Source organism: Mytilus galloprovincialis, chromosome 4 (genome assembly GCF_965363235.1).
Source record: "Mytilus galloprovincialis chromosome 4, xbMytGall1.hap1.1, whole genome shotgun sequence".
Lineage (NCBI taxonomy): Eukaryota > Metazoa > Mollusca > Bivalvia > Mytilida > Mytilidae > Mytilus > Mytilus galloprovincialis.
Window position 1 is genome coordinate 91111857 of NC_134841.1, and position 21233 is coordinate 91133089.

Below are 21233 nucleotides of genomic sequence, written 5' to 3' on the forward strand. Positions count from 1 at the left end.
GACTTCATACATTCTTCTGAATATTTGTCATTCGTTCTACTTTATAATTCTTGATTCCCGTATAACAACAAAATATACGAAAATTGACATCCAACTAATTATAATGAATACACAGTAGCTAAGATAAATAAACTTCTCTAAGCTTATGAATTTCCAGCTATAAAATGTCTAAACATTTTGTAGGTTCCTTGTTTCAATGGTCTATGAAATCTATAAATATGTACTGAAAACCAGGGAATTGGTCGTTTACATTGTAAAAGACAGGAAAATAAATAAGAATTTAGTCCTCTAGAATTTGACATTAATAATATTCAATTCCATATAGAATAAACAAACAAATAACAAAGGATCATTGTTCATAAATGTTCAACCCCAAAAATGTTAAAGGCATATTCATAATGATACAAGTATATATTGATAATAGTAAAAAAATCTGACTGATCAGTCTAAAGTAAATTAAGAACAAGTGCCCCATTCCCTATCAATTGAAAAGAGACCTTTCAGTCATTTTGTCAAAGCAGATAAACTTGAGGACGGAAATGATGTGTTTCAAAGAGACAATAACATGACAAAAGAGACTACTGTTCTAAATTGAATTGATTGTCCAAAACCTGTTGCTTAATGTTTATGTTTCTTGACTTTTGATTTATCCATCGTTCTATAGTTGTATTTACAACTTACTTTCTGATAATGGGCGGCATGTGATATTTATTCTTCTTTTGTATAGGTTAGTACCAATTATTATCTTTTCAATTATTCCTTTTCCGACTTTGAAATTGTTTGTTACGAAAAGCGTTAAGCGTGACTTTAAACTGTCTTACGACAGCTGGTATATCAGTAATAATAATTAAAGATACAGGTATAATTAGAATAATCAAACCCCACGCTCCAATAACCCGAGAAGAAGTTCGTTTATCAGGCGCACTTATTTTACTTCTCTTGTAAGCAGTCGTCGTTTTCTTATCGACATGTAGTTCTTGTTTCATGCTTGACATAGCTTCTATAAGTAAAGGATCATTGGTCGACAAGAATACATTTGATATATTGAAGCAAGTCTCTGTAGCTTTTGTTTCATATATTGTTGATGTATACGTTTCAGTTATCGTCATTAACGTGCTGAAGATATCTAACGGCAAGGTTGTTAAATGTGCTTCCGAGGTACTGGTTACTATTGCTGTAATATTCACAGTTTCTGTTTCATTCAGAGAATCATAATGTGATGAAGGTTGAACTACAATTGAATCAATTGTTATCAATTTTGGCATGATTTTGTATAAATATGATCTAAAGAGTAAAATATTCCGGCTAATCCTGCAAATTGATTGGTCAGCTTAACACGAGATATAAACTTGTATTCCCTGTGAACGAAAACAAAGATTAGAAAGGTAGATAATGATCAAATATGGATTCTCCAGTATAATATAAGTTGTATTCAGGCTTCAGAGGGGGACATGAGCTCATGTTAAAGGGCGTACTTGATTCTTTTATTGTTAACGTTTTATACATCATTACTTAATGGAGAGTTGTCTCATTGGCACTCCTACAACATTTCTTATTTATATCATATTCCTTGGCAGAGACCTATTCTCTCTTCACCCGACGGCTCAGGAGATATCAAACACTAATAGGGAAAATAAGTCCATATTTCCCATGTGAAGATCCTGAATACATATACTAGGCAATGGCCATTGTTATTTTATAGTTTGTTTTTGTGTGTGTTACTTTTTAGTGTTGTGTTTATGCTTTGTCGTAGTTCTCTTATATTTGATGTGTTTCCCTCAGTTTTTGTTTGTAACCTAGATTTTTTTTCTCAATCGATTTATGAATTTCAAACAGCGGTATACTACTGTTGCCTTTATACTACAGTTTTATTATTTGTTTCACGACGGATGAAACATATTTCCGTCATTATTTTTGATAAACAACAGTTTTGAGTTTTCAATTACATTTTTCTGGTTTTACGTTGGCCTTTTGTTTACACAAAGCAGACGAAGGAAGTCAATTTCTAAAGCCTCGGTCACACCTTACCGGATAGCACGAACGGAAGCCTAACGGATGAAAATAAAAGTTGACCGTTGACAAAATTGTTATTCGTTGGAAGTCCGTTGATGTACTGACCGAATAAAACGGACGTGTAACGAATGCATAACGGACACACACCGGATATGCAACGTACGAGAAACGGAAACGTACCGGACATTACGGATGTCGAACGTACATCCAACGGACGATTACCGCATAAAACGGACACCTAACGGAAGCGTACCGGATAAAACGGATGAACAAGATATACGGAAAAATTAAAGGTTTCAATAATAATACATGTAAATCGCATAAATATTTAAATGTTTCTGTGTAACTGGTTTTGGTTTGTTCTTCAAAATGCCACCAAAGGGCAGTGTCTGGCCTGAATAAGAGCTGCTTGATTGTGAAGACTTGCCCTTACTCTATAAGATTGATTATGAATAATAAGAATTCATGAACCTTTAAAAATCTGACATACCAATAATTGGCATTTCTGACGCAAAATTTTCAATTAGCATTTATCCGTTTCAAATCCGTTCATCGTCCGTTTTATCCATTATACGTCCGGTAGAAGTCCGTTTCTCATTCGTTCAACATCCGTTTTATCCGTTAAACGTCCGGTAAAAGTCCGTTGGTGAATTAATCCCCCAGACCTTCAACGGATGTATAACGGACACTTAACGGATACAAAATGGAAACGAAACGTACGAGTACCGTACAAAACGGACGCCTAACGGATGTTCAACGGACATTTTATCCGTTGGATATCCGTTCAAAGTTTTGAACATGCTCAAAAGTTTCCTCCGGACAAAACGTACGCTTAACGGACATGCAACGGATATGGACGGACGTCTAACGGATAAGAACGGACGTCTAACGGACATGAACGGATCGAAAAAAAAGTTATTCGTTAGGCGTCCGTTCGAGCTATCCGGTAAGGTGCGACCGAGGCTTAAAACAGAACAATAACGTACTTATATCACAAATAACTGTTTTGTCCATTTTTTTTATTATAATCTAGAATCTACAGACTAAGAGAAAATCAAAATATGGAATCGCCAGAACTCCGAATGAAATGAGACCGGATGTTATTAAATAACTAAAAGTGCCGTGCAAATGTCAATCGGTTAATTATGTAGTTTCTTCAGTATTGAAATCTCATTAAAAGTAAAAAAAACAACAAATATTGAACTCCGAGGAAAAAATCAAATCGGAAACTCAACAACTTATTGATTTTTAATCCGTTTATACACACTAAATTGAAAAAAGAATTTCGAATATGCACAGTGACTTTTCATGAATTCGTCCCTAAACCTTTTGACAACATACTTATTTCTGTGTTTGTGGTATTACAATTCAAAGATGGCTGCGTATCGGTGTTTGGATTTGTCACCGTTGGTATCTCATCTGGTGGCACAGTTTCAACTAAAAAAAGGAATGATATATTGAATTTATTTTTGTTATTTGCACTTGTCTTAAAGTATGAGTTTTCTAAAAAAAAAAAAGAAGGGAGAAACCAAGGTAAATTAACAAATCAAAGGTAAAAAATATGGAAACAAATATAAAAAAAACAAAGATTAGTCTTTTTAAATAATACAGAAATATAATCATTTAAGGGACAACTGAAGCCCGTCTCCGGGTGCAGAATTTTCTCGCTGTGTTAAAGACACATTGGTAGCCTTGGGATGTCTTCTGCACTTTGGTAGAGTTGTTATCTGGTTAATAAATTTTCCGTTTTCGCTTTTTGTATCGAGCAAAGATAACCAACTTAGAGCAATAAATGAGCACAAGTTGATATAACTATAAAACTCATATAAATATACATGTATATATATATTACAACATTTCATACGGGAGTTGGAACCTAAGTTTGAGTGCTATCGAATAAATTGTAGAAAAGAAATCTACCACATTACTTGAAGACACACTGAAAATAAATGACAAGAATGTGTCCATAGTACACGGATGCACCACTCGCACTATCATTTTATATTACCATTTGAATGTTAAATTGGGATGAAAATTCTTATTTGGCCATCAAATTAGAAATATCGTATCATAGGAAAGATATATACTAAGTTTCAAGTTGATTTGACTTCAACTCCATCAAAAACTACCTTGACCAAAATCTTTTACCTGAAGCGGGACAGACGGACAAACGGACGGACGGACGAACGAACGATCTAAGGGAACGATTTACTATCGTAGATGGGGCATACACATTGTGTTTTTTTTCTCTTAAATCACAGTATCTTTCTTTGACTTAAAGTTTTTGATAATCTCCCTTTCTTTTCCTTCTTTCCAAATTGAGTTTGTCTTAACTGTCATTCTGCTTTTTTTCCTACTCGCATATACATACTTCTTATTTATTCAGATATCCTCCTGTCATAAATTATCCATTATATTTCTTCTTATTGTATTTTCTTTAACCTTTTTAAATATTTTGATATTAGAATAAAGATAGAAATGATACATTGTTGGCTTACATTGAAAAAAAAACAGACTAAAATTTATAGATTGTCATACTACAAATTCATGTGTCAAAGTCTATATTTGTGCATGTGTCAAGTAATGACATAAACATGATGATAGTATACCTTTGACACAAGATTTCTGAAACATGGTTACACCTGATGGCGGTTCATTTTCTGTTTGAAATGCCATCAGTAGACATTGACCTGTATTTGTAGTTATTCCTGCCCAACAAGATGAATTTGATGCACAATCTTTTTGACAGCTTTGGTTTGTCGTATTTATGTTGTATGTGAGCATGCTTGCATTCAGGGTGGTAAAAGTTCTATTATCACACCCTCCTGCAATGAATAAATGGGTCAGTTGGATTCCATAGTTTATGGCTTTAAAATATAGAAATCGAATGCCAAATAAAGATCTTTTTGAAATGACTTTGATGCATATATCTTTTTTGATAAAAATAAGAAGCAACTATTGTCGCCATGTTACCATGGTTTGTCAGTAACAATTTTCTAACCGATTTACATTTAATTCATATTCATGTTTCATAAAAATGTTCCTACAGAAATCTGCATTTTTTTGCACAAATACAAATGACCTTCACATAAAGTGATAAGTGCATAGAAAGATAAAGGGAAATTGTGAGTAAAAGGGATAGAAATGTATGATTAAAGCATTCCAATAAAAGATTTTGATTACCAATATCAATAATAAATAAAAAAAGGACATATATTAGGTACTGCGGTATTATGATGTAACAAGCAAAACTATAATTGACAGATAATAACATGCTTCTCGTGTGGAAATGTAGGGCACTATCACACACTTTTCAATGAAAAAATGTCATTCGTAAAAGTGCCTTATGAGATACATTTTGAAAACATGTAATTTTGAATTTGGCAGTGGATGGTAATTATACTGAATCGTTTGCTACATAGATACAGATCTAAGTGGGATATGAATGTTGTTCATTTATTCATTAGACATTGGAATTAAAAAAAAAATACGCATTTTCAATACCTGAGATCATTTGTAACACACAAAAATATAACAGTGTGTAGGCCAAGTATAAAACGCCGTTAGAGAGCATTGAATCCAAGTCTAAGGAGTTTTCATTAAATTTGACAATTTGCATACATACATTTTGTAGAAAATGACCTTAATCACCGATATTTCATATCAGAACTACTAGATTGGTGATACACATCAAGACAAAACGTTCAATAGAAAACACAATAGCATATTCGAATTTATCGATAACATCTTTGTATGAACCGTATTTTGGCAAAGTATATTGTTTTGCTAATATCTAATGAAGAATGCGAAAATATTGATTTGCGTCAATTTTCACAGTTTGTTTTGAAGTTCAATTATACATTATAACTTGTCTTCGAAAAGTTTGTTTCAGGTTTGTATTAAAGGACTTAAAAGTCATACTTTATATCTAGAAATTATAAACAAAAATTAAGGTGGTACCTAACACTACAGGGAGATAACTCTGTAAAGTCAGCTAAACCTTTTAATTACGTTGTGTTGTAAAAAGAATATTAAGCTTCTCAATGACCAAAATTGGTGTTTGTCAAACTGTTATATAACCAGTGCAAAACGGTTGGTTCAAAATTTTTGATTTTTTTATATTTTTGTTGACAAAATTTTATGAAAATTAAACGAGCCAAATAAATTTTAGTGAAAGTGTTGGGTACCACCTTAATGACACAAGAAGACAATACAATTTACCTGATATAATTTTTTCACATGCAAAGTAATTGTTGTCGTTACATGATTTACTTTCCCAAACGTAAGGAGTGTGATGCCTCACTCGGTAACACAGTTCCGTATTCTTGTAATTGTCACCATTATGCCTGTTGTATGTCATGGTTGAACAGTCTTCCCAGACAAATTCGCCTTCTGATGGTTCAGCTAATCCTATCCAATAGTCTTGGTATCTAAAAAGATAAACCTTAAATGGTACAATTTATTTCTACTATACAAACAGATTTTTTTCGAAAGTATCAATTTTTGAGGATTGAGGAAAACAAAACGTTCATTTTTGTTGATAATTAATTTCGTTGGTTTGCCAGTCCCCGCATACAAAGCCTATATAAAATTTATAATTCGTTGAAGATTTCAATTCATGGTTAACCTGTATCTTCGAAAGCCGAGGAAATTGGTAACGAACGCATAATAATGAATCCACAGTATCCTTTTAGAGTTCTCCAGAATTTCTTTTTTTTTAAATATACAAATGATTGAAACAATCTGGATTATATAGGAAAGGACACATCACTTTATATTAACCAATCATTTTGATTCAATCAAATGATTTTCAAAACCTAGTTTAAGTGACAATAAATCAGTCGTGTTTTTCAACAAATTGTTGGCATTTCTGCAGATAAAACTAAGCGTTACTTCTGTCCCCCTTTTACAAATGTGACCTACTGTGTTAGACTATTTATTGAGTTTGTAATAACATGAGTAATACGACGGATGCCACATGTGGAGCAGGATCTGCTTACCCTACCGGAGTACCTGCGATCACCCCAATTTTCTGGTGCGGTTCGTGTTGCTTAGTCTTTAGTTTTCTATGTGTATTGTGTACTATTATTTGTATGTTTGTATTTTTTTTTAGCCATGGCGTTGTCAGTTTATGTTTGATCTATGAGTTTGAATTTCCCTCTTTCGTCTCTTTTTCATATCAAAGGATTTCTCAAGAACAATAAAAGGAATCTAACATAAATAATTTAATCTTATTAAACTACATGAACGATTCTATTTACTAGAATACTGATCACATCGAACTTTAAACAGATCAGCACATGTTCAGATAATGTCAGGGATTTATAGCTGTTTGCCATTCGTTCCATAGGTTGGAAAAGTAAATTTTTTGATTTTGTGAGTTTTTAATTAACTTTGGGTTTCTTTTTTTTTTAGAAAACCTTTTATAAAATTGAGAATGGAAATGGGGAATGTGCCAAAGAGACAACAACCCGACCATAGAAAAAAAACAACAGCAGAAGGTCACCAACAGGTCTTCAATGTAGCGAGAAATTCCCGCACCCGGAGGCGTCCTTCATCTGGCCCCTAAACAAATATATACTAGTTCAGTGATAATGAACGCCATACTAATTTCCAAATTGTACACAAGAAACTAAAATTAAAACAATACAAGACTAACAAAGGCCAGAGGCTCCTGACTTGGGACAGGCGCAAAAATGCGGCGGGGTTAATCATGTTTGTGAGATCTCAACCCTCCCCCTATACCTCTAGCCAAGAGACAACAACCCGACCATAGAAAAAAAAACAACAGCAGAAGGTCACCAACAGGTCTTCAATGTAGCGAGAAATTCCCGCACCCGGAGGAGTCCTTCAACTGGCCCCTAAACAAATATATACTAGTTCAGTGATAATGAACGCCATATTAATTTTCAAATTGTACACAAGAAACTAAAATTAAAACAATACAAGACTAACAAAGGCCAGAGGCTCCTGACTTGGGACAGGCGCAAAAATGCGGCGGGGTTAATCATGTTTGTGAGATCTCAACCCTCCCCTATACCTCTAGCCAATGTAGAAAAGTAAACGCATAACAATACGCACATTAAAATTCAGTTCAAGAGAAGTCCGAGTCTGATGTCAGAAGATGTAACCAAAGAAAATAAACAAAATGACAATAATACATAAATAACAACAGACTACTAGCAGTTAACTGACATGCCAGCTCCAGACTTCAATTAAACTGACTGAAAGATTATGATTTCATCATATGAACATCAGGCACAATCCTTCCCGTTAGGGGTTTAGTATCATACCATCATAACATATATGAGAAGAACATAACCCGTGTCATGCCAACAACTGGTTTTTGAATAAATGTGTTTAGTTCCGATGCAAAGACCCTATAAGTGAATCAATATTAACGCCAAAATATGCAATCTTTAATGATCTGACCACAGTATCGTAACTATATCCCTTCTTAATAAGTCTATTCAAAGGTTTTGTTAGTTTTTGAGGTGAATACTGACACCTTTGTGCTTTATAAAAAATATTTCAATAAAAAATTGGATGTGAAATACCTGAACGTATAAGAAGTCTGCATAATGAGCTATATTTACGAATGATGTCCTTATACCGATGATGAAATTTAGTAAATGTTTTGACTAGTTTGTGATATCGAAAAACCTGGTGTAATAATTTTTCAGTAATACATAAATTTCTCTCGTTAAAATCTAAAACATTGTTACATACACGAGCGAATCGTACAAGTTGAGATATATAAACACCGTAAGATGGTGACAAGGGAACGTCACCATCTAAAAATAGATAATTAACGATAGGAAATGAAAAATCATCTCTTTTATCATAAATTTTAGTATTCAGCTTTCCGTTAGTGATATAGATATCAAGATCGAGGAAAGGGCAGTGGTCATTGTTAGTATTAGCTTTATTTAAAGTAAGTTCAACAGGATAAATTTCTTTAATATACATACTGAAGTCGTCATTATTGAGAGCCAAAATATCATCCAAATATCTAAAAGTATTATTAAATTTGTTTATCAGATGTTGTTTCGATGGGTCTTTGCTTATTTTTGTCATAAATTGTAATTCATAGCAATACAAAAACAGGTCCGCAATAAGTGGTGCACAGTTAGTCCCCATTTATGTTTTTGAATGGTATTAAAATAATGAAAGCGGGGGAAGGATGAAAATTACGACGAAAGAGATATTGTCGATTTTTATCCATTTTGGATAAAAAAAAAATGGAGTAACTTTTGACAGGCCCTTTGTATTGAGTACTTGAAATTAAAGGAAAACGTTAGTTGTTTTTTTATTCTTCGAATAAAGAAATCCGTATAATATTTTTTTTTTCATATAAAAAATAATTAAAAGAAATTAAGCACCATGAGGAGCGCAGCTGGTTTCAATTGGAAAACATATCTATTGAAACACGCCCTCTGTCATGTTTGCAACAAAAATACCAGTGGGTTCTTTACCATCTTATTAAAAAAGGGACGAAAATACCAAATGGACAGTCAAACTCATAAATCTAAATCAAACTGACAACGCCATGGCTAAAAATGAAAAAGACAAACAGAAAAACAATAGTACACATGACACAACATAGAAAACTAAAGAATAAACAACACGAACCCCACCAAAAACTAGAGGTGATCTCAGGTGCTCCGGAAGGGTAAGCAGATCCTGCTCCACATGTGGCACCCGTCGTGTTGCTTATGTGATTACAAATCCGGTAAATAGTATAATTCGGTAGGTCACATTCATGAAAGGGAAGGGGATAGTAGTTACGACGTAAGGAACATATCCGATATCATTTGTGAAACGGTTATTCCAAAACGGTCAACCAACTCGTAATGGCGTCCGTAAAATTTACGAAGGGATGATTTCAACTTCACCATTTGGAACTCTTGGTTTAATAGCTTCCTTGTGAGCAGTAACCCTCTATCAAGAAAATCATGATAGGAAATGCAAGCACGGGAATATCGTGTCAATTGGGAGATATATACCCCGTATGCAGGTGCTGCTGGAATGTTGCTACTTAGAAATGGAAAGTCCACAATTGGAAAGCTGAAATCATCTCTTTTGTCGTAAAGTTTTGTTTTCAACCGACCCTCATTGTCAATTTCTAGATGTAAGTCAAGATATGAAGCTGACTTAACTGTATCTGTAGTATCCTTTATCTCCAATTCGATGGAATAGATGCGTTCCACATAGTCACCAAATTTTGAATTGTTTAGTGAAAGAACGTCATCTATATAGCGGAAAGTAGAGTTAAAGGATATTGCTAACTTCTTATCTTTCTTCCTAAGAAGTTCCTGCATGAAGTCAGCCTCATAATAATAAAGAAACAAGTAGAGGGGCACAGTTTGTTCCCATTGGGATGCCGACAGTCTGTTGAAAAACACGTCCTCCGAACTTTACAAATATGTTGTCAATCAAGAAATCAAGCATCTTGATAATATCGGTTTCAGAGAATTTTTTGTTTGAATCAGAGTGATTCTTTACAAAGTATGATTTATCCCTCCCTAAGACAAGATACTTGTATCTACGTTGGCCATTCTTTTTTATGAAGCAAAGTAATACCAACTCTTTCAATTTGTCTTTTAGTTTGGAATGTGGAATACTTGTGTAAAGAGTAGAAAAGTCAAATGTTTTAATACAAGATGAAAGAGAGTTAGATTGTATGTACTCTAAAAGATCTTTTGAAGTTTTAAGTATCCACATCTGATTCACGCCACCTCTAGAATAGGCAGTTTCACAATAACTTTGAAGCCCGTCTTTGATTGCTGATAAAATAGATGTTAATGATTTAGAAAGAGGTTTCGTGGAGCACTTGGAAGACCCAGCAGTATACCGTTGTTTGTAAGGACACTTATGTAGTTTAGGTATCCAATACAGTGATGGAAGATCCAGTTCTTCATCTTTGGTTGAAATACCAACGGAACAAAGAACAGACCTATGATTATCCAGGATTTCCTCTTTGGTAAGTGTCGTGAGGGTATATGTTGAGTTTCCAAGTGAATTGTCTATACCTAATTCTTTTATCAAGCAATTAATGTAGGGACTTTTACAGACAAAAACGATGTTATTTGGGGTTTTGTCTGCGGGGACAACAACATATTTATCATGGAGGTCGGATAAGTGTTTAGCAACATTAAGGTATATGTATATACCTTAATATAGGTCGGATAAGTGTTTAGCAACATTAAGGTATATGTATACCTTAATATTGCTAAACACTTATCCGACCTCGCGGACATGTTAAGTTTCTTATATATGTAGGACTCAAATCTCTGGTGGGTTCCAAATCTATGGCAGATTTATAATCTATGGCAAATGTGACGTCATGCCATCCCAAATCTATGGCAGATTTTTTACAATCCTAATCTATGGCAAGTTTTGTAGTTTCCTAATCTATGGCGGATTTTTATTGTTTCAAAATCTATGGCAATTTTTTGCAAATGGAAAAAAATTAATGCAGTACATTTTCGACCAATGCCTTGTCTTAAGAAAGAGGAAATATACGACAACGGGAACATGTCTATAAACATTTGTAAAATAAACACTTCATAATGATCAACCAAAAAAAGTCATAAATTATAAATTCATAAACCTTAATACAGACTTCAAGATGAAATGATGTGCTCTGTAAAAAATAAATATTTTTAATCTGTGCATGGTATCTGTTTAACCTATTCATTAAACCAACTAATAAGTCCTTTAACAAACAAGAAGACCGCTTTTTATTTAAAAATATATAAAAAAGTAACAAATAAAAATCAACAGTTTGAATTTTCAAATAATATTTATTTCAGCGATATCGTTAATTCATCTTTTTTATTTGATGTGGATTTAAATCAAATTTGTATCCGGTAATTTGATCTTTCAATTTATAAACTTTGCCAGCCGTTGACCGTAGACGACTATACTGCCAAAACTCCTTTTCGAAAATATGAGATACTGAAAATAGCGGTGCCATTATCACGGGCTTTGACCGGTACAGCACATCTTGTCCCTCTTCGGAATAGTAGGTCACATCTTCCTTTAAACCACCGGCAATTTTTTGTCATAAATAACTTCATCTTGAATGTTGTTCACATCTATGGGTTCCGCCATCCTTAGCGGCGGCGAAGATGTAATATGGCGTTATTCAATTGTGACGTTATATGTTACTCGCTCCCACAGATCTGCCATAGATTTGGAGAAAACAAAAATCTGCCATAGATTTGAGTTGTTTGGCGTTTGTAACGTCATATTTACCATAGATTAGGAATCTGCCATAGATTTGGAACCCGCCATAGATTTGAGTCCTACATATATATGTAGAAATACATTTATATATACAAAGGTTTTAGTAAATCAGATTAAATTTACATAAGACTTTTTTTTAAAGATTTGCCTTCTTAAAGTAAGTGATGATAACTAGAAAGGAAAGGGGCACTTGATAAATGGTGACGAGATTGAATACATATAGATTCTACCACTGCATCGAGTGTGTACATATTGTATTGCATGATATTTGGAGGTGAAATATGTTTCTATAGTTACTCTACTCTACAGTCATATTTGCTGGTTTAGATTGTTTTATGTAATGTATCCGTTTTTATTTTGTAGTAATCACCACTTCGGTTTTATCATATGTATATTTATTATATAGTCATTTTATAAAATTTACTGTTTGCAAATGTATGAATTATTTTAAATAAACAGAATGTACTTATCCTATGCAGAAAACCCTTACCGTATTGGTCACAAGTTTTTGGAACTTTTGGTCCTCAGTGCTCTTCAACTTTGTACTTGGCTTTTGATTTTTTTTCATCTGAGCGTCAATGGTTAGTCTTGTGTGGACGAAACTCACGTCTGGCGTATTAAATTGTAAACCTGGTACCTTTTGTTAGCTATTATCTTTGAGTTTCTCCGTCCTATATGTTCTCCTATTTATTTGTATTGTAGTCCTGTCATGTAATGTTGTCATTTAAATGTTATATTTAACATTGCTATAAAAGCGGAAGGTTTGGCATGTCACAAAGCCAGGTTCAACTCACCATTTGTTTCTTAAAATGTCCCGTATCAAGTCAGGAAAATGGCCATTTTCATATTATAATTCGTTTCTATGTGAGTAACATTTTAATGTTGTGTTTTTGTTGTGTCGTAGTTCTTCTATGATATTTGATGCGTTTCCCTTAGGTTTAGTTTGTAACCCGGATTTGTTTTTTTTTCTCAATCAATTTATGAATTTCGAACATCGGTATACTGCTGTTGCCTTTATTTATAAACTAAAGAAGGTTACTTATATGTACTTCGATGAGTATAAAATTTATTATACCGAAATTAAATGTATTTTCAACGCTTTTATAAAAACCAATATGAAAGTACGGTGACGGCGTTTTTGGGCAACTGAACCCAATACCAGTCCCTGCTTCTTCAAGATATTCAAATAGAAGCTGCCAGAATCGTAAATGTATGATGGCATATTTACTCAAGCTATAAAGTTTACATTGAATTAGGAACAGAAACTCATGAGAATATATACAAGATGAAAATAAGATTTTATACTGTTTATATAAATTTTCAATAGTGATTGTTAAATCTGTTCCACTTTAAAGCTTTTGAATAATTTTTTTCTTAGTATGAAAGAATTCCCAAACTTTTGCAATAAACTGAACAAATTTTACAGGAATGATGAAATATTTACAACCTTTAATAATAGGATAAAGCAATATAAAAACAGTCATTGTCAGCTTAAAATAATGATAGCACCCTAAACACTCACAAAATTTGTTCTGTTCGTACTAGTATTTAACAACATGTTCGGATGTATACCAGTAATCCTCATCGGTTTTTTTAAACACCTTTGTTTGTTTCCAATATCATTTTATGTACGTCTAAGTTTAATTAGTGTCTCTATCGTTCCTTTTTAAATGATTTGTAAAGGGTATTGATATATACATATCTCAAGGTACTCGAGTGAAAAAATAAAACCAAAACGTTATCATAGGTTTTTTCTGGATTTGCCTTCTTAAGAACCAAAAACAGACTAAGAACTATATAAATGAAAAGGATCTAATTAGTTATCAAAGTTACCAGGATTATAATTTATTACGCCAGACGCGCGTTTCGTCTACATAAGACTCATCAGTGACGCTCAGATCAAAATAGTTGTAAAGCCAAACAAGTACAAAGTTGAAGAGCATTGAGGACCCAAAATTCCAAAAAGTTGTGCCAAATACGGCTAAGGTAATCTATTCCTGGGATAAGAAAATCCTTATTTTTTTTAAAAACTTCAAAGTTTTGTAACAGAAAATTTATAAAAATGATCACATAATTGATATTCATGTCAACACCGAAGTGCTGACTACTGGGCTGGTGATACCCTCGGGGACGAAACGTCCACCAGCAGTGGCATCGACCCAGTGGTGTAAATAGTTATCAAAACAGAATTCAAATCCATGTAATGTCATCTTTTCCTGATAGAGTGTCTGATAATTAATTGCCCACACACTTAAATATATAAAACATTTTTGAATTAACACAGCAAGTACTTACTTTATTGTGTGTTCTTATTAGTAGCAGGCAACAATCCACTGTTGTTATTTTTTTTAAATACAGCTGTTTATATACGATTATACATTGAACATGTAATTTGGAGAGCGGTAATATATGACTATTGCTATGGCTATATTAAAATGAATATAAAATGTGAAAAATCAATATGAGATTCAAATAGTTATCAAAGGTACCAGGACTACAATTTAGTACGCCAGACGCGTGTTTCGTCTACATAAGACTCATCCTTGACGCTTAAATCAAAATAGTTATAAAGCCAAACAAATACAAAGTTGAAGAGCGTTGAGGACCCAAAACTTCAAAAAGTTGCGCCAAATACTGCTAAGGTAATCTATTCCTGGGATAAGAAAATCCCTGGTTTTTCAAAAATTCAAAGTTTTGTATCAAAACTATGTATTTAAATGAATTTGTAAATTTTGTGTTATCAGAAACACTCAGGCTTTTGATCATAGACATTGCTGGCATCAGCCGTATTTCGCGATATTTGGCTTAGCGGACGACAATTTAATTCTTAAAAGGTGATAAAGCTAGTAGATATTTTGGAATAAAAATGCTCCCCAATTTTGTTAGTATCATTTTTCCGAAATTTTAAAATTGCCAAGAAAGGTATACTATAGAAGTCTTGTAAAATAACCTCATCATCACTTTGTACAGGAAAAACCTTTTTTTTTTAGCTATCAATCATTAAACAAAATTCCTCGCTAGCCTCGACACTTTCCCCCTATATTTATGGACAGTTATGTCCCATCTGCTTCATGATTGTTCTGAATATAAATCCTACAACAAGTTGATCTATATCATAACAGTTAAATAATGGAATACCATTAAATTCTGACTTTCCGACTGAAACATATCAAGAACTGGTTCGAAAGGGGAAACAAACTGACTGTCTGTAAGTTTGAAATAAGTATTCTGCGTATGAAATTTGTTAGGCCCCACTTCAAAATTGAATGATGACTTTCAACTTTTAAAATTTGATCTACTCAAGCGCCACGGATAAGTATGATGCACAGTTGAAGTTCAATGCAGAAAGAACTACAAAAAGCAATCGCACGTTAACGCTGCATGAAGACATTCCATTTGTTCAATCCAATTTCTGTATTTCTAGTAACGTGCTTTACTATAATTATGTTAACGCGGTCAACATTAGGAATTGTAAATACGCGTTTACTTTGTTTCCGTTTAGTTAGTAGTAAACGGCCGTGACAAAAATAGACGACGTGCCTGTTTTCTCGCTTTTAACTTTATAATAATTTCTGTGGTTCGGAAATTTTGAGTTTTAGCATAGGGTTTAACTCAAAAATCGCGCTAGTGAACGCCGAGCTAACTTTCTTCCGCCCGATTAAATGTAATGCTTAGTCTTCACCGAACTAAAGAGGCAAAACGTACTAGATGAGCACATCCCGTTGTCTTTTATTCGAATGTAATGCGGGGTTCACACATTGCCGATTATTGCTCCCGTTTGAGATCAGAAAGCGATACGACACGAAAAGTGAAAAAGTCGGATTGATATCCTCAATTATCTGGAATGTCCTATTATTGTCTTAACGCAGTCGTTTTAGTTCGTAACAGATTCCTACTGGTCGTGAAGGGTCCTAATAGTTCGACAAAGCACCCCGATAGTTAGGTGCGTCCCGTAACATTCGGGGAAACTCAGCCGATTTTGTCTAGTCGGATTACAATCATGCCTATGTCGTGACAGATTCTGCTGTATCGGATCGAATTCCTAACAATGTTCTGTGTATTTGGGACAGTGTCCCGTGGAACGGGAATGATCTGGAGAAATTTTTCATTGTTTTTTTTTCTGCCGATTGAGTCCAGATTGCATCCAGATCTTGTCGATTGCGAACCGTTTCTGCCGAAACCGTTCCGAAACAGTCCCGTTATTAATTCTAAATTCGTCAATCATACCCACGTCAGAGTCCCGACAATTACAGAATACAATACGACTGAGACCAGACAAAGCCGTTTGCAATGCGATAGAGCGGACCGTGATAGGATTACGTTCCGACAGTACTTGATCATCCCGAGTATGCCGACAGTTTTCGAACGGATAACTTCCGTCAGCGTCGGTTCACTGTTTTGTCACTATCTGATCTCTGTCGGATTACATTCGGTAGAATCGGGACGCAGTCGTGACAGACTCGGTCGAATTTTACCTGGCGAAAGATACAAATCGGATTAGAAGCGGATTTAGAACGGTATTATCGGGATAAATTCGCTTTGAAACGGTTGAATATCGACGCTTCCTGAACAATATCTGATTGATGTCGTGATTAAAGTTTTTTTTTTACAAATTTTAATGAAAGTTTGAATTTCCATCCAAGATTCATAGGATCTTGATCATAATTTTAATTAATTTTAATCGGGAAAGGTCCTGTCAAGGACGGCAGTAAAAATCGTGAATGTGTGACCCCAGCTTAATCAACCAAACTAGACTTATAACAGGGTTTGTACTTTGTATAAAAGCATATCATAGATTTTGATTACCCTTTTCGAGCATGTGAGATCACCTGAAGTTTATGAGTGGGTATGTAGTGCTCATTCTTTTCTGTGTTATATCACTATGTATTGTTGTCTCTATGTTACTAGTAATCGGTTTAGTTTTGCCATGGCATTTTCAGTTTATTTCTGAGTTTGAATATTCATTTGATTGTTTATAAGTTTTTTAAGTCACTTATTAGAACAATTTTGGCTCCACTAGTAATTCTATTCAAGTCACCAGTAAGATTGTTCATGACTAAAAGTAAGGAATTCAGTAGAACGAGATTACGTAGAAGATATGATAAAGTAGATTGAGAATGAGTCATAGTTGTTTAAAGTGTATGTCATAATGTTACTCTTTTTGAAATCAACGATATAAATTCATACATATGCAACAGAAATATAAAATTATCCCCAAAATAAACCAACAATCATTAATGATACAGATTATTTGTCTTTTCATACCATCTTATTTTGCTTAGTGAATACTTTTAGAAAGAAAACAGTTTACAGTTTTGAAAAAAAAAGAAAAATGAACTTCAAATGTTCCATCTTGTTCGATCTAGTAAGTTTGCTAATTTGTTTTTAAAGGAATGACATCCTGTCGGTTATGATAACAAAATATATCGAATTTTATAAGAAATTAAATTGAATCATTCCTCAAAACTGGAAAATATTAATTCCAATTTAACTGTAAAATCATTGTTTTGAAAAGAAACAGGGCACCATATTAGGTGTCTATTATTAAATTACATTGAAACTTACGAGAATAGTCTGAACTCTTTGATTTGAAGTTCTAGAATGAGATCAAACTTTTCCTGTGACTTTAATGTAAGGAGATGCGCTCCTTGGGATGCACAAATTTGAGCAGCGTGATTCCAAGAAACCTTTTCTTCGTACAGGGTATATTGAACCAAGTCATTGTATGAATCTAAAATTAGAAAAAACAAACTTCAAACACGACGTCCCTACATAAATTAAAGGCTATAGTAGTTTACCGATATTTAGATCACATAAATTCATACACAGATACAAATCAAGGAAAAACCCAAAATCGAAGGGATTTCCATGAAATCAAAAAGAAGCAAGTATAGGTGAGACGAAAATATAAGCGTCTACCATTATGCATGTTAAGTTGATGATGCGAATATACACTCAGTCAAATTGTCATAAGGACACAACAGAAAAATATATATACTTTTATTCTCGTATTTGAATATGTTCGGTACTAACATGATATATAAAAAAAAATTCCAAAATTGTCCTTTTATAGATTAATAAATTATAAAAAAGCTAATATTTCAAGAATATTTAGAGAAATTACAAGCAAGCAAACTTTAGTCCCCGCTTCATCTCATTAGTAACCTGTATTCGTGGTCTAAAGAGTTCAATACAAGTTAAGTTGTCTGGTCTGTGATTTTATCGAAGGGTCTTATTCTGTATAGTAACATTTACATGAATGTGGATATCGATTTTGACATAAGTCAAATGCTTTACTGCTGAGTTCATTGTTAAAAATTATTTTAAATTGTATTGAATCTGTTCTATATGATGAACAAAACAAGGCCGAAGTAAAGTAGGTTATAGTTTGTTTGGATCATCACCAGTTTTTGAAGCCATTATGTTGCAACAAAACGTACAACTTAGGAAGTCTAAAAGATCAATAAATTTCCTGCACATAAATAAAAAAAAAAAAAAAAAAAAAACTACCGTTATTAATACTTACTGACCTCTTTGGGGTGCCTGCGTAAATTTTGGATACATATTAACGAAGTCTATACAAAACAATAATATCGCAGTTAATTGTCCACATGCCATTCTTCACTGGGAACAATTCAAATCTGGAATGTTTAAGACAAATTAAGCTCCCATATTTATAGTATATATTTATTCAAATAATATATTTAAGTAAGAATTGTTAGAACATATCATGTATGTCTTAGGTTTGATTCTTAACTGGTGCTAATTAAACATGTTAAATCTCATTTCTAACCTTCGAAGATCATGAATCGTTCCTTAAATGTAATATGATCATTAAATATAAAACTTTCGTTTATTACTCTTGATCGCAGATTAAAATGCAAATAGTCTTTGTCTCATTGAATAAATAAGAATTGATAACCTTATATTTTGCAGATTATACTGTTAAAAAACTATTGCTATCGAGTTAATTATCTGTCTCCAAAAAGACGGTGTTTTCAATCCTTTAAACATTTGATCGGTTGGTTTATATACAAATACATTAATTTTTTATTTGTGGTTTCATTCTGCTTTGATAGATTTACCAAATAATTTTCAAAAAACGCAATACATATTTCAACTTTCTGTTGTGCTATTTAGTGTGCTGAACTATGTTATTCTGTGGTCGACATGTCGAAATGTACTATTGTATTACTTAGTATTTATTTGTTTATTTCTCTGTCCTGAATGTTTTATTTGTACTGCATTCCCGCCATGTACTGGTGTCAATTTAATGTTATATTTAACATTGACATAAAAGTGCGAAGTTTGGCTACCCACAACATAAGGTTCGTTCAACTAACCATTTTTCTTAAAATGTCCTGAACCAAGTCAGGAAAATGGCAGTTCTTATCTTATAGTTCGTTTCTGTGTGTGTTTTTATTCACCTAAATGTTTTTGTTGTTTCATTGTTTCTCTCTTATCGTTGATGCGTTTCCCTCGTTTTTAGTTTGTATCTCCGATTTGTGTTTAATCTCAATCGATTTTGACTTTCGATCAGCGGTATACTACTGTTGCCTTTATTTAAATATTCGTGAATAATCAGGTTTGCTTCATAAATAATCAATATTGTAATATTCCCATTCATATGGAGACCTTAATTTTGGAAAAAAATATAAATATGATTTTAAGAAAACAATATCGAGATAACAATTTTAATGTTTTGTTTGTTTTTTCTTCATATTTCTTATTTTACAAATTGATATCATAATGTAACCGTTTAATTGTATATACTTACCATGTCGACTTACCTGAAATCAAAACTATCTGGGTATATAATATATAAATTACAAACCGGAACATGCAATATATAAATTGTTTCCTAGTCAAATGTCCTCTTGGGCTTATATCTCAACGAAACAGTAGTTTACCGTTCTTTGAATCTAGTAGATTGATTAAGAAGAGACCGAATCGAATTTTATAAAAAGAAATATAGTACTCATTGGTAGATATTGTTTGTTTGCATATTCTTTATCAATTTTGTTACAACAATTGCATGCCTTCTTCTAATAATGTTAGCAATCTATGACTCTCTTTTATAATCAAATAAAGCCACAAAAGACGTCTTCGATATTTCAATTCTTAAGCAAGTGCAAATATCATTAAACACGTACTTATTGCTTACAAAACATATTATTATTTGTACCCACTGGGACAAAGTTAGAATCAATACATTTGCAGTAAAGGCACAGTCGGAAACCTGGTCGAAATACAACAAAAGAATCGAAGCTCTTTGTTAGAGAAGGCGACAAATGCTAACTGTAATGTTTACCATACTGACAAACATTTTAAAGTTAATAGAAACAAAAAAAATTACGATTTTCTTCTCAATTACGAAGTGTTTTATTTTAAAAACACCATTTGCATAAGTTTTCAATTTATCTAGTACATAGTAAAGCAGAACAACGAGATACATTGTATCAAGTCGACGACATGGGTATCTTTTAAGTTGGATGTAGAAAATGCATAACTTCCGATTAAAAAAAAAATTTACTACGGACGGAAACCATATTAATCTATTAGTTCAGTAGTTTTCGTGTCTGCCCTTCCATTATGTGAATCAAGAAAAAATTCCAAAAAATGGGTAACAATTGTATCAAAAAGAGAAATATCGAGTACACCTTTTTATGTTATGGCGTGTTTTAGTTGAATATTTTGTTTGTATATCGTACAAAGCAAGAATATTTCATACATCGTCTCGCTTCAGATTCTATCATTTTTCTATATCAAAGCTACAGGTTGACTTTATAACATAAAAAAATCACAGTACTAAAAGATGAAATATATGGAGCAAGTGAAATACTATCTAATGAATCACAAAAACAGAGTAGGTGTGTTCGAATAGCTATTTTTTACTGAAAGTACTTGACGACAGCCTTTCAAGTTGGATGATGAAAATGCATATCTTCTAAAAATTATAACTTTTTGTG

At 33.1% G+C, this 21233-nt stretch overlaps 1 protein-coding gene across 1 annotated transcript; it reads right to left on the minus strand.

Moving 5' to 3' along the window:
- Nucleotides 1-477: 477 nt before the first annotated feature.
- On the minus strand, nt 478-17986 carry LOC143070838 (uncharacterized). Its single transcript, XM_076244961.1, has 5 exons — nt 17830-17986; nt 6235-6443; nt 4623-4838; nt 3355-3450; nt 478-1231 (listed from the first exon to the last, which is right to left on the minus strand). Exons 2-5 carry the CDS (start codon nt 6371-6373, stop codon nt 750-752), a joined length of 933 nt encoding a protein of 310 aa, XP_076101076.1. The 5' UTR covers nt 6374-6443; nt 17830-17986; the 3' UTR covers nt 478-749.
- Nucleotides 17987-21233: the final 3247 nt, after the last annotated feature.

What these genes read in the sequence shown, in the direction of transcription:
- LOC143070838 (XM_076244961.1), bottom strand. Translation starts at nt 6,373, where the DNA reads ATGACATACAACAGGCATAATGGTGACAATTACAAGAATACGGAACTG. An exon ending in TCAGAAATCTTGTGTCAAAG is followed by an intron (nt 3,451 to 4,622) that starts GTATACTATCAT and finishes TCCTTTTTTTAG; the next exon opens with TTGAAACTGTGCCACCAGAT. An exon ending in TACCACAAACACAGAAATAA is followed by an intron (nt 1,232 to 3,354) that starts GTATGTTGTCAA and finishes ATTCAATTGTAG; the next exon opens with TTCAACCTTCATCACATTAT.